At 46.8% G+C, this 14,545-nt stretch overlaps 1 protein-coding gene across 3 annotated transcripts in view; it reads right to left on the bottom strand.

Annotated features, from left to right (window-relative positions):
* The window catches only part of mylka (myosin, light chain kinase a), a 53,336-nt gene that overhangs the window by 17,710 nt on the left and 21,081 nt on the right, over positions 1 to 14,545 (bottom strand). For all 3 annotated transcript variants that reach the window (XM_080902950.1, XM_080902949.1, XM_080902951.1), the window contains 7 exons: positions 10,675 to 10,806; positions 9,012 to 9,209; positions 8,333 to 8,540; positions 8,213 to 8,257; positions 7,309 to 7,395; positions 5,792 to 6,660; positions 1,787 to 1,903 (listed from right to left, as the gene is read on the bottom strand). In XM_080902950.1, the coding sequence (XP_080759076.1) occupies positions 1,787 to 1,903; positions 5,792 to 6,660; positions 7,309 to 7,395; positions 8,213 to 8,257; positions 8,333 to 8,540; positions 9,012 to 9,209; positions 10,675 to 10,806 (1,656 nt within the window). The remainder of the gene's footprint in view (positions 1 to 1,786; positions 1,904 to 5,791; positions 6,661 to 7,308; positions 7,396 to 8,212; positions 8,258 to 8,332; positions 8,541 to 9,011; positions 9,210 to 10,674; positions 10,807 to 14,545) is intronic.

The raw sequence follows: 14,545 nt of genomic DNA, 5'->3' as shown, positions 1-14,545 counted from the left end.
CGCTCAGTGAGACTCAGCGAGACGACAGAAGTTCGAGTCAAGTCGTGTGAGTGCAGAAAAATGCCACCGGCTTTTTGTGAGGGAAACCAGCGCGGTGCTGCATTCAGGGACGAACTATCAAAAAAGTCACTGCTCAGACTCAGAGAACCCAGGTACGTAAATAACAACCAGGAGGCATACACATGTAAGCGTGCACGGGACTCAGTCCAGCCTGAGTTAAGGTCCTTTCACATCGGACGCAGCACAGCGCTGAGCTCTGAAACCCATTCATGTCTGTTGTTTGCCTCGTGCAGCAACGGTTTTCCAGCGCAGCACAAGCACAGGTGCAGCAGAGCGCAGTACTCGCGTGTGTCGCACCTTTGTGCTACCAATAGAAACTAAGTTCAACTGCACAATGAAGGAAAGCGTTCTGTGTGTGTCTGAGTTCGGTGAACTGTTTGTCACAGGTTTACGTGCACGTACGGGGAACTGCACAGCTCTGCAGAGGGAAAGCAGCGTTCTGGAAACGACGCATTCTTCACTAGTCAGGACAAAGCTTTCTTCTTTAGGATGAGGGATACGTTTTTATTAAAGGTTTGGACATAATACAACACAAACTGTCGTAGAGGACACAAAGCGACAAGGTGCAGGCGCTTCTCGTATATGTAGAGCAGTCGCAAAAATGACGTACAAGCAGAGCGCAGCACAACACAAATTTTGGATCCTTCGCTCTAGTTTGCAGTGAGACATGCTGCGTCTGATGGGCCGTCAGGCTGCAGTCTCTGGGTGCTGTCTGCACGGACCCGGTGCACAGGCGTGAGACGATCCTGGAGGTCTCAGAACTGAACCACAGTGTTCACACAGCCGGACACTTTCTGTGGTCTCTGGAAGTCACTGCTGTCACTTCCTTGACTTCCTGTCCAAACACAACATCACAGATTCACAGCACATGGTGGAGCACAGTTCATCGTGTTTCCATCGCGAACTCTGCCTCTGTCCTCGCCACGTTAACTCACAGCAAAGAAAGAGCCGAGTGTCCTCGTGCTGCTTCAGTCTCAGGTGTCCATGAGCACCACAGGACTGAGACACACCTGAAACAGCGGCTGCGTCCGTGCTGCAGGCTGGACCACGGCGTCCGTGCTGTTCTGGACACAGCACACCGAGTCTGTGGTGTTCGTGTTTAAAACCAGCTGACTAAGCCCTTTACAAACAGCTGATGTCCTGACGACCAGCGCTAACCCGTCTGCAAACAGGAGCCGATCTTTGATAAAGTCAAACTGTGTTTGTGTTCGTTGGTTCTAATGACAGGAAACCCAGCTGACCAGCGCTGCAGCTTCTGCTGCATCACTCTTCCAGTCCAAACCACTGCAGCGACCATCAAAGAGAGTGGGCGGGGCTAACATGACCCATGAATGCTGATGTTTGTGTGATCTTTCCAAAGAAGCAGAGCTGCACTGCTGAACAGAGTCGTGTGTTCAGGAGGCTCGACTCATCGGTTGGTGTCTGAGAGTCAGCGCTGATGACGGAGTCAACAAATGTTCGTGGACACGGCAGGAAGTAAACAAGCTTATTGGTTTAGGACAGATTACGACAAACATATCAGATACATTTCAGATCTTCATTCAGACAACAAAAGTACACTTTAAAGTTTCTCTCACAGTTTGAATGCTTTAAACCTGCGTCTACATCAGGATGCAGGAGGAAGAATAACTGTAGAGGAAAGACCAGAAGAAAAAAAACAGCAGAAGAAGAAGAACATGCGGCACTGAAGGAAAGGTCTGAGACAGGACCAAAGCTTTGTTCTCACCGTCTACCAGAACCGTGCAGGAACACTCGGCTTTGCCTGCCGAGTTCTCGGCTCTGCATTTATACTGGCCTTCATCCTCTGGCAGGGCTTTGTCTATGGTCAGAGAGCACAGGCCGCCTGCAACACACAACACAGCACAATATAACACAACCCACACAGGACACAGTCAGATCAGCACGAGGTCAAGTCTCATTTCTTACATTCCACAAAGTTAATCAATAAAAATGAAGGTATGACTCCTTACACATTTCATTTACTATGAACGAGCTATCAGAGTGTCACGTTCTCCACCCTTTTAGACGCCATGTGAGACTAAAGGCCATCCTCCGCTGCCGGTGCGGCATCCTTCAGAAAGACTTTCTTCTTCCTTCAACACGTGTTAGAACATTTCTTTGCTTCAGACAGAAGGACAAGCATCACACTCCTCTGCCTCTCACTTTGATCAGTGAAAATAAAAGCTTTCCCTGTTAATCAGACTCTGTGACCTGAAAGATGGTTTTAAAAAAATCTTTTAAAAGATTGTTGTTTTGGTCGCCTCCGTCCTGTTTGTTCCAATCAGAACCGAGATGTTTAAAACTCGATCGGCCAGCCGAGAGTTTAGGGAACCTGAAGTTTACAGGACGGGACAAAACTGAAGCGTGAAGTCAAAGAAACCCTCGTAGAGGTCGGCGGGTGATGGACAGTTTCACCAACAACAACACGAGTCTCTAACACTGCCCCCTGGTGACAAAGCACAGCTATCACAGAAACTCACGGATCTGAGGTGACGTTCATACGACCTGCACACGACCAACACTCAACCTCACCCTAACCCTTTTTATTTGTGCTTCGTGATGCTATCGTGGCGCTGAGTTACCATCCATCCATCTTCTTGTCCTTTTCTGGTTCAGGGGAGCAGCAGCCTAGCCAGAGAAGCCCGGACCTCCCTCTGTGAGCCACCTCCTCCAGCTCACCCGGGGGAACAGCGAGGCGTTCCCAGGTCAGCCAAGAGATGCAATCTCTCCAGAGTGCCCTGCGTCTGCCGCAGGGCTTCCTCCCACTAGGACATGAACACCTCGCAGAGGAGGCGTCCAAATTGGATGAACCGCCTCAGCCGGCTGCTCCACTCTGATTCCCTCCTCACCACATCAGTAATGACGAGGCCAAACACCATCTGGAGAAAACTCATTTCCACTGCTTGTTTCTACGATCTCATAATCTCATCTGCAAATTTCATAAAAGAGGAGGATGACAACTAAAGTCAGAGAGGTCCTTACAGCTGACAGGCTCGGATCTGACCGAGGCAACGTCTTAAACATCTGTGGAGAAAACATCTGTCGTCCCTCCACCCTGCTGGAGCTGAGGGGATCTGCACCAAATCCAACAAAGCGTGAAGAGAAGGCAGGAAGCTGCTGCAACTCGTTGAATCAACACTCTGAACACTTTCTGTAAAAGGATCGCTTTGATCTGACGTTTTATCGTCATGACGACCCTTCAGCCAACGATCATGTCGTTTTATAACGACGCCTACAAAACCACAAGAGCAGAAACTGAAGATCTGAGTTCATCATAAACATGCTGCTGCCTTTAAATCTGTACCGACACATGTATGTGACCTCTGACCTTTAGCATGTGACACACAGACTCCTCACTCTGCAGGATAAACACACACAACCAGGGGCTGTCCTCCAGACACACACACACACAGGTCTTTACAGGACATCACAGTGTGTGTTTCTATGCTTGTGAGGACCTTCAGGCTCTTTCTTAAAGGGTGAGTCTGCCTATTTTTATAAATGTGAGCCATCAGTCTGATTCTGACGGCTGCTGTATTTATTTCACCATCCATGCTGAAAGCTTCCTGTTAATGAAAGTTTCCTGCTGGAGCCGCTGATAACGACACAGAGAAGAAAAGATTGTGACAGCTGCTCCAGCTGCTGAAAGTGAAAGTGAACTCAAAGTGTCCCTCGACCATCAGGAGGAGGAGAAGCAGTGAGGGTGACTTCAGCAAAGCGGCGAGCCCGACAAAATCCAAGCACGGCGTGGATCTACACGACATGCTGCATGCTCATTGGCTAATGACTCAATCATCTCCTGCTTCCTGTTTCTTTGTCGCTATTCGGTTGTTCAGTCTGACGTCACTAGCCGTGTCTGGGTCTAAACTCCGCTGCAGGTCCATATATCAAACGATCACTGTGGCATTACTGAGAGTTGAAAAACTGTCTAAAGTCTTTCATCTTTAATAAAATGATCAGCATTCTGCTCTACCAGGTGTAACAATTGAGTTTAACATCCAGGCATCCATGAAAACGGAATTTATGACATTTAACGGAGTTAGAAGTTAGCAGGAAGTTAGCTCGCTAGCTTCTATCTAAATACAATATAGCATGTCCTGACTGCGGGGTTTTGGAAACAAATTCAAACGTACAGCTCTGTTATCACTTCCAGCATAAATGAAGACAGAAAACTAAACAGCAGTGACGTTTGTAGGGTTACTGAAGTTGGGCTAGCTGGTATATAATGATGTGCTACGTGACCGCTAGCGACACAGCTATGTTAGCATAATATAAACAAGCTAACTTTTTTTCCACTGGATAAAAGTTAACGTGAGTGTTCTCGGTGGTCAGGAACAAATGTAATCGCATGGCAGGATGCTGTAAAAGGACCAAACTTCAGCCAGGAGAACAACTGAGATAATCCATCCACAATACGAGGTTAGTCATTCATATACTGCTGCATGGGCTGGACTGTAGTTACATCCTAAGGTTTTAAAAACTGAGCTTAAATAAATGATTAGTGGTAATAAAAGCCGAGGGAGGTCAACAGTGATCACTGACTGTTTTAGGAGCTTTTTGAGATTAAATAGAAGAAAATACAAAACATTAAACATGTTAACAACACAAAAGCCATATTAAACGCAGACTACTTTAGACCCGGAAGTAGGATTCGTCAGGTCATCACTTAACGACCGGATAATAAGGTCCTCATTTGCAAAGTAAACATGAGGCGGGCAGCAGGCTCACACACTCCGACTTTTACACAATTGGCAGAGGAGTTGCCCCCTACTGGAGATTAGAAAGAATACAGGTTTAAAGTAGCTGAGCACCGGCTGCGTCCATCTTCTTGTTTTTACTTGATCAGCTGATGTTACATTCCTGCAGTGCGGCTAACTGTCACTGCCTTCTTAATGTTACTGCTAGAACAATCACGCTAACTCAATTTTAGCAAAGTCGTGTCTAAACTAAGTAAAACTATCACCATCACTGCTAAACACAAAACAGTCCAGACTGAATTTAAAGTAAACTTTGTTTTTTACATTTTTGTCTTCACAATCAAATCCATGAACGACAGTTCTGCTCAGCATGTTCAAAGTTACTGAACAAGTTTTAAAGATTAGCTTCGGGGAGACGTAACTAAACATCATGAAGACAGTTTAAGACAGACAGAGTGTCCCTTCAACTGATGAATGAATCCCCGCCGGACCTCACAAGTACAGTAATACATGTGTGTGTGTGTGTGTGTGTGTGTGCGTGCGTGCGTGCGTGCGTGCGTGTGTGTGTGTGTGTGTGTGTGTGTGTGTAGTGATCTGCTTCCATATGAAATTCCAGTGACGGTCACACATCACATCCTGCTTCTATTGTTTCACATCTGCGTTCTATTATTAGAGTCTCAATCCTCAGACCTCCATCAGCAGCTGCTTCAGCTCCTCCACCGACTCCACCAACGCTGCTCCACAGCTTCACCTCCTGAGCTCCGCCTCCCTGTGCGCTGCTCATTCTGTCGTCTTTAATCTGAGGGGTTTCTCTCTGTTTTCTCAGTCTGAATAAATTCAGTGGCTCTAATCGATTCTGATCACTTCCATTGATGATCGCAAACAAACAGTACTGCTAAATAAAGTTTCTTTGAATTCAAAGAGAGCGTTCGGGGTTGCTGTGAAATGTAAACAAAGCCCTCCTCCCTCCTTTTTAACCAAATCATGTCAGAAAACCTTTCACTTCCTGTTGTGCTGTGTGTGTGACCTCTGACCTTCGTTTGCGAGGATGATGAATTTGGACGCCTTGATGACCTTCCCGTCCAGCGTCCAGGTGACAGTGACATCAGAAGCGGTGGCGAGGCGGCACTGCAGCCGGAGCCGCTGACCATCCAGCACCGTCATGTCGCTCAGCTTCTCTACAAACTCCGGCGCCGCACCTCCTCCTCCGGTGCTCTTCTTCTCATTAATCCCTCCATCCATGCAGTTGTTCACCTCCGCCTTCTCCCCATTCTTCTCGGGGCCCGTCGGGTTCTTCTTGTTGGCGAGGACAGAGCGGAAGTCGCCGGCGTTCTTCGTGGGCGTCTCTGCGGCCTTGCTGCTGTTGCTGCTTGCGGCGCCCTTCTTCCCCAGCACGCTGCGGAAGTCGACCTGCGATGGGGAGTTCACCTTCTCCTCGCTCTTGGGTTTGACACCCTTGAGGTTGGCCTTAAAATCCATGTGGTGGCACTGGTTGTGCTCGGTGGTGGCGGTGGCGGTGGCGGGGCCGGCCTCCCTCTGCTCGTCTCCCTCTTGGATGTTTTTGCCTTGAACGGCTCGGCGTCCAAGCAGCGAGCGGAAGTCCAGCTGCTGCGCCTCCCTCTGCCGCAGCTCCTCTTCACCCCGCTCCCTGGTTTCCACACAGCGTTTGAGGAGGCCTCTGGGAGCAGTGGTCTGGTCCTCCTCTTTCTTCTTCTTCTCTTCCCTGTGCAGGTGCGGGAGCTGCCGGTTCTCCTTCTGCTCCTCGTTGGCCTCCTGCCACTGCCGACTGACACCACTGCTGCTGCTTCTCTGCTCCACGCCTCCTCCTCCTTTGCCACCTCCTCTCAGCACCACGCTCCCACCAGCTGCTCCTCCTCCTGCTCCTCCTGCTGCTGCTGCCAGGCTGGATGAACAAGCACAGAGACAGATGGAGGGACAGAGAGAGAGCAATAGGACAAGCTCCGCCCCCCAGGTCTTAGCTGGTGGGGTGGGAGGTGTGGGGGGGGGACCTCGACTCAAATTGTTCATGTTACATCACAAGTGACTCAACTGCCCGAATATGGGCATGAGCAGAGGGAACACACACACACACACAGATGTAAACAAAGAAAAAGCAGACTGAGGACACACTCCTCCTCCTCCTCCTCCTCCTCAGTTCTGAAGCTGCTGACTCTTTTTCACAGTTTCATCAAACTAGAGCAAACGGGGTTTCTTCCAGCAAACACTCGCAGCAGAGTAAACACACAGAGGAAATACTGGCTCTGATTGGTCGGGGTGATATGGATGGATTAGAGAAGCTTTAGGGAATTTCTGGATAAATAACAGAAGGATGGAGGGAATGGTGGGTGGGTGTGAGGAGGGGGTGGAAACAGGAACAGAGAGCTGGGAATAGTGGGGGGGGTCAGACTCTATGCTGATGATGCAGAGGTCTGTTTAGGGAACGAGACGTTTTAAAAACTCGTCAGGTTCAACCAATCACGCTCATACGGCACAGAAATCTGACTCCGCCCTGTTCAGCCAGCTGCAGGTGTCCAGGTGAGTGAGGTCTCACCTGCTGCCGTCCCGTCCTCTCCTGTCCTTTTCTCGTCTTTCGGTGACCGACAGCGTGGCCACAGCGCTGCACTCGCCCACGCTGTTCCTGAAACACAAAGTTTATCTTCTACATGCAGCACTCTCTCATCTTCTCACAGGCACTAAGACCATCTCCCACTTCCACGCCACTGATTCATCACAGCGGTGTTTTCATTCAGGCACTGCTGCACTGTGCTATTTGCAACGTCAGACTTCATATGAGAAACTGATCCTTCTATCTCTCATTAATGGCACATAACATTTTCCCTTTAAGAGAGGAAAAGACACCAGGTAGGCTCCACTGGTCCTGATCAACAATGTTCAGAAACGTTTGACTGAAATTACCCTGGAAGCTGTTGTCTTTGTTGTCTTTGTTAGCACTAATCACATTATGTCTTGATGCTCAATCATCCCTTCAGTCTCTGAATAAGTCACATTATGATGTGGAAAACCTGATATTTACTTTTATAGATCAACTGTTTGTCTTTTTCAGTCTGGCCAACCATTAGGCACCTTTAAATTCCTTGATGTTGGTTTGTGTTTCGGGTAAAGTGCAGCTTTACCGTCTCTCACAGTTTCTTCATGTTCACTGGCACCAGCACATCACGTATGATTTTCATGAGCAGAAGGAGATTTCTCTTCTATTCTCATGTTACATAGTCATGCTTTGAATATGATGCAGACTGCTGTATGTGCTGGGGTGGATGATGAGGTTATGGATGGATAGATTATGGAGGGGGAGGGCTGGTGGTTCCTCTGTGACTGTAATCCTCACTGCAGCTCTGTACTGTAGATCATCTGGGATTATTTCAGCATGTCTGCAGAATCTGTGTCTTTTTATGACATGTGAGTGTTTACAGTATCTGCGCCTGTCGATCTGTTACCTCAGGCTGATCAGGTACTCTCCGCCATGTTCCTTCTTCACTCGTCTGAAGAAGAAAACAGAGTTAGCTGTATCAGGTGTGGTTAGCTGCAGAGCGTGTGGTTTGTGTGTAACAGTAAACCTTATGAGCAGGGAGACGACGTCCTCTTTCTGCAGAAGTTCATAGTCGCCTCCGGAGGTCAGAGATCGGCTCGGGTCGGTTCTGGTCCAGGTGTACTGGGGAAACGGATCTCCGGCGATGGCACAGGACAGGAGAACATGCTGACCAACAGCAGCGCTCACCTCTTTGGGCTTGGTGATGAACCACGGCTGGACGCCATCCTGAGGCTCTGCAGAAAACCACAATAATAAATCTGGGTTTATATGGAGGTCGTGTGGTTGAGCCTCACATAGGAAACCCAACATATACACTGTAGATAGTGTGTGAACACAATGACACCAAAGTTGATCGGTCAGTGGTTGAGCTGCAGCACAGACATCCTCAGTTACACCTGGAGGGCTGACACAGACACTGACTGGACACAGAATAGAGTATGGAAACCAAAACCTGAGACCTACATAATCAAACACCAAGAATAACGGGGGGGAAAAAGAAATGCAAAACAGAAACCAAAAGCTTGACAAAAATAAACTAAGAAGAGAACACAAATAAAGGGTACAAAACAGAAACCACATTTTTGGGCCAAGGTGGATTTGGTATCAGGATCAGAAAGGCTGTGGGTTTGTAATTGTTGTGTTTGTGAACATTGCAAAAATCCCCACATTGGTGTCACTCAGGTCTCAGTGCAACTGCAGCATACCCTCCACCGTGAGCCGGGCCTGGGTCTGGTCCTCTCCATACTGGTTCCAGGCCTGGCAGCTGTAGGTCCCGGTGTCCTCGGGGAAAACCTCGTGGATCAGCAGAGTGCAGCGGGTTCCCTCTCTGAGGAGCTGGAAGTCCTCTGACTCGGTCACCTCCTGCCCATCGTGGAGCCACACCAGCTCTGGAGGAGGGTGACCTGAGGACCACACACAGCTTCATTCAAACATCAGGACACATCAGTGAAGACCAGTACGCACCAAAGATCCTTTTACTTATAATTATTATATGCAGTATTTTTGAGAATTAAAGGAGTGGCAATATTTTGTTTATTTAATTTACATTTTAGTGTTGTTGAATCAAAAGTACTTTAAAAAAAGGCAGACTGGAAGCGCAGTTCCTCTGAAATCCAGCAGAGGCAGCAGTGAGTCAGTCCTCATAGACGTTAGCCTCATACACGAACTGATTGGTCTTCATGGATAATTATCCACCTTCATAACCCCTGTACAGGGGTAGGTGGTCTTTATAACTCACCTGTTTATTTGTTATTAGGGGCGTGGCCTCTTTGACTGACAGGTGGATGGTGACACAGGCGGCTGTAGCTGCTAACTGTTTGCTAGTTTCACCTGAACTGGACCTCTGGGCTGTGTTTGTGCAGTTGGAGCATTATTAGTGACATCATCTGACCAATAACATGGCTGCTGTGAGGTCACTGTACCAACAGACCATCCAAGAAGGCGGAGCTTCAGTTTTGATGCACAGTGAAATTCAAGGATTGTGATTGGACGTTGAGCACTGATCAGCAGGTAACTCCATCAGCTCATCCAGATACGTCTGGCTGCAGGACTCATTATGTCAAGTACTGTCACAGCCGCCATTATTCAGATACAGTCAGTGATTTAAAGCTAAATTCACTGTTATTTGATTCATTTCACGGATGCTTCAGTAAAGCTGCTTTAACTCTAGCTGTGGATGTAAAATTAGTTTAAATACTTTTCACATTTAGTAAGTACAATTATTTATTAATACGTCAGTATGACCTTCAGGGGAGTTCAGTGTAATGATTGGGTAAGAAAAACATCTAGAGGTCAGAGGTCAGAGGTGTGCGTGTGTGTGTGTGGCAAGGTGTTTCTGCACAGTGTACCAGGGGCACGGAGAAAAGTTGTCGTACCATAGGCACGAGGAGTGTGTGCGTGTGTGTGTGTGTGTGTGTGTGTGTGTGTGTGTGCGTGTGGCTCCATAAATTTCAGTTTCGTGTGGAAATGAAGCTCGTGCAGAGAAGCAACAGCACCTCTGATCCTCACACAGCTTATATGGAGAAGAAAACCCAGTGTGGAAAATCATTATGTAACACACACACACACACACACACACACACACACACACACACACACGCACACACACACTGCGGGGTTAATAATGTGGGGACTCATAATGAACTCATAATTCAGAAACAATGCGTGCTGTCATATCAGAGCAACAACAACACTCAGAGGAAACGAAGAAGTAAATCTGCCCTCATCGCATCTCCTCCATCTCCCCAGAGATCAGACAGGAAATACCACAGCTCGCGCGCACACACACACACACACACACACACACACACACACACACACACACACACACACACACACACACACACACACACACACACACACACTTACCGCTCAGCTCCACCGTCATGGCGACTCTGCTGCCGTCCATCACCTTCAGATCGCTCAGGCGACCAATGAAGCGAGGAGCTTCACACGCTGCTCTGACCTCTGTGACCTCTGACCTCCCGCCTCTCTGTCTGCCTGCAGGGCGGAAACACATAAAGAAGAAAAAGGAGCAGTTACTAATGTAATCAAGTACATTTACTCCAGTACACGAGAGTACTCCAGTCTGCTGATACTTCAAATGTCAAAGGGAAATAATGCACGTTTGACTTCCTGTTTTTATTTACAGTGTAACAGCCAATCACATTAAACTATCATAATCCAAACCCAGAGCTCAGTGTGTTAGCCCGAGGCAGAGAGAGCAGAGAGAGCACCAGCCTGAGCCTCACTCGTCCTCTTCCTTATAAGGAGCGAGGGTTTCCTTTTCTCTCTCACACACACACACACACACACACACACACACACACACACACACACACACACACACACACACACACTAAAGTCCATTAAACATGCCTGTGTATGTGTGTGCGCTCATGTGAGGAGGAACAAATGTGTGTGTCTTGTTCTGTGTACATATCAGAAATACCAGAGAGGACACACACTGCTCACCGGCTGTGTGTGCGTCACATTAACTGATGAACACACACACACACACACACACACACACACACACACACTGTAACAACAGTTAGTATAATCATATTTCCATGCTGGGGTGTTTCCAGGGTTGATGAGACGAGTGGGGGCAGAGGAGGTGAAGAAACAGAAATCTGAATATCTGAAACGCCGGCTTTGGTTTCATCTTTCCTTCTTACACCAGTGACAAATAAATCCATCAACGCATCCATCAGCCCTCCACCCATCCATCCTTCATCACTCCATCTATCATTCCATCCAACCATCCATCCATGCATTCATCCGTCTGTCCTTCATCACTTCATCCATCCATCATCCGTCCATCCATTCCTTCATCAATCCCTCTATTAATCTTTCATCCATCTATCCATGCATCCATTCCATTGTAACCGGAAGGTTGCTGGTTCGAGCCCCGGCTTGGACAGTCTCGTCGTTGTGTCCCTGGGCAAGACACTTCACCTACCGCCTACTGGTGATGGTCAGAGGGGCCGATGGTGCGATATGGCAGCCTCACTTCTGTCAGTCTGCCCCAGGGCAGCTGTGGCTACGACTGTAGCTGCCTCCACCAGTGTGTGAATGTGAGAGTGACTGAATAGTGGCATTGTAAAGCGCTTTGAGGTTCTCGAAAAGCGCTATATAAATGCAATCATTATTATTATATTATTATTATTCCTTCATCCCTCGTCCATCCATCCATCATCCATCCATCCTTCATCACTATCCATTTCTCCATCCATCACTTCACCCATCTATCCATCCATCCATTGCTGGTAAAGTAATTTGGTAAAGTTCTGCACAACAGCTGCAGCAGACCCAGCCTGTCTAGTTTGGGAGTTTCAGAATTCTCTACTTTTACAAAGAAAATGAAAGTTTGTGAATATTGCTCTCCTTCAGCTGAGGTTATGAACCATGACGCTGTGACCTTCACGTTAAACAGAAAACCATAAAACTGCTGTTTCCAGCGCAGGAATTCAAACTCTGATGGATCGATGCACGCTGTAGTTTGGCAGTTCTTTATTTTGAAAGGATATGAACACTTCCTCCTACACTGTGAGGAGTCATGTGACCTGCAGATACAAACTCACTGTGTGAAACGACTTCAGCAGCCGAGACAGATTCTTCTCAGACTGCAGATGAGACTTTATTGTCCTCACATGGAAATCTGCTGTCTGTGGGAACCCGCTGGTATTTCACTGTGTGTGTGTGTGTGTGTGTGTGTGTGTGTGTGTGTGTGTGTGTGTGTGTGTGTGTGTGCTGAGTGGGGGATTTCCTGCTGCATGCCTGATTGTCCTTATAAAGCTGCGATGAAGGTTCCTCTCCAACACGCTGATCAGTGATTGGCTGACTGATGCTGCTCTCACTCATCCCTCTAATAAAATGAAATTCTGCACTATTCAGCAAATTACATTCAAATAAAGTCCAGAAACCATCAGGGCAGTAACTCTTCCAGCAGCAGCTTCTTTGATTTCTGCTTTAAGCTCAGTAACTTCACAGAGCTCGTGTTACGACAGCGGTGGTTATATTTTATCATGCGGGTCTTAGATTAATGATAAAATTTATGTGAGTAGTCGAGGTGGGAGGAAGATATAAAATATTGTGAGTGATGAAAAATAAACATTACCAAATAATGTTCACATTCACAGAGCTGCATCTGCAGGACCCAGACTGAGGTCTGTGAGCTACATTCATCCACAGGAGCTGTGATACCAGCAGCGTTCTGGTTTCTATTATTTCATCACATCTGATCAGCTAAACAGTCTGAAATCAGAAAGTTAGACTTTCTGATAATAATGAATTACAGTCGTCCAGCCTGGAAGTAATAAATGCATGAACTAGTTTTTCAGCGTCACTCTGAGACAGGATATTTCTAACTTTAGAGATGTTGCACAAATGGAAGAAAGCAGTCTTACATATTTGTTTAATATGTGTGTTGAAGGACATGTCCTGGTCAAAAATGACTCCAAGGTTCCTCACAGTGTTACTGGAGGCCAAGGTAATGCCATCCAGAGGAAGAATCTGGTTAGATACCATATTTCTAAGATTTCATTTGTAACCTTCACTAAAGCTGTTTCTGTGCTGTGATGAGCTCTGAAACCTGACTGAAACTCTTCAAATAAACCTCTGCAGATGATCTGTTAGCTGTTTGACAACTACTCTTTCAAGGATGTTTGATATAAAGGAAGGTTGGAGATTGGCCTATAATTAGCTAAGACTGCTGGGTCTAGAGATGCTTTTTGAGTAAAGGTTTAACTACAGCCAGCTTGAAGGCCTGTGGTACATAGCCGATCATTAGAGATAGGTTGATCATATTTAAGATCGAAGCATTAATTAATGGCAGGACTTCTTTGAGCAGTTTTGTAGGAATGGGGTCTAAAAGACACGTTGATGGTTTGGAGGAAGTAATTATTGAAGTTAACTCAGAAAGATCAATTGGAGAAAAAGAGTCTAACTTAACATCAGTGGTACTAAGAGTAGCTGTAGATAATGTTACATCTGTGGGATGATTACTGGTAATTTTTTCTCTAATGATAAAAATTCAAGTTCATGAAGTCATTACTAGTTAACGTTAAAGGGATGGTTGGCTCAACAGAGCTCTGACTGTTCATGTTTCTACACTGGTGACCACTTTAAAGACACACTGTGCTGGAAACTGTGAGCCTCGCCTGCTCCGGACCAGGTGAGATGTTCAGTATCAGTTACCATGGTGACTGAACAAGGTAAGACACTGAAAACTGTGACTAAGCTCAGCAGATCTCCTTCTGGTCTGCAAACATTTATCAGAGGCAGGAGTTTTATAAGATTTGCTCCACGTTCCCGTTGTTTGCAATAATATCAGTGAAATAAATCAATTACCATCACGTGGAACAAAATGTATAAAGAAAAACAGTCTCATCATGAACAAACTTGTTATGTGGCTGAGCACTGAATCAGATGAACTGAGGCTCCTGAGCTTAGAGGCTCAGGCTGCAAACTTCCTCACAGGTGGTAATCTGTTTTAAAACATTTTAAATCTGCTGATAGCGGCCGACCTTTCATTTCATCCATCTTCATGTCCACAGAGCAGTTTAAAGAGGGCCGAGTGTGAACGCGAGAGCAGAAGATCAGGAAAAACAGACGACAGGAAGAGGAGGAAGTGACAGTCGGGATGGGAGAGTGACAGAAGCACGCTATTTACCAAAGTGTTTCATATTTCACTGCAGTGTTTACTCAGCACTTATTTATGAAACCATGTTCTTAC

Source organism: Rhamphochromis sp. 'chilingali', assembly GCF_963969265.1.
Source record: "Rhamphochromis sp. 'chilingali' genome assembly, chromosome: 14".
Classification (NCBI taxonomy): domain Eukaryota; kingdom Metazoa; phylum Chordata; class Actinopteri; order Cichliformes; family Cichlidae; genus Rhamphochromis; species Rhamphochromis sp. 'chilingali'.
This window is presented reverse-complemented; position numbering and strand designations above follow the sequence as displayed.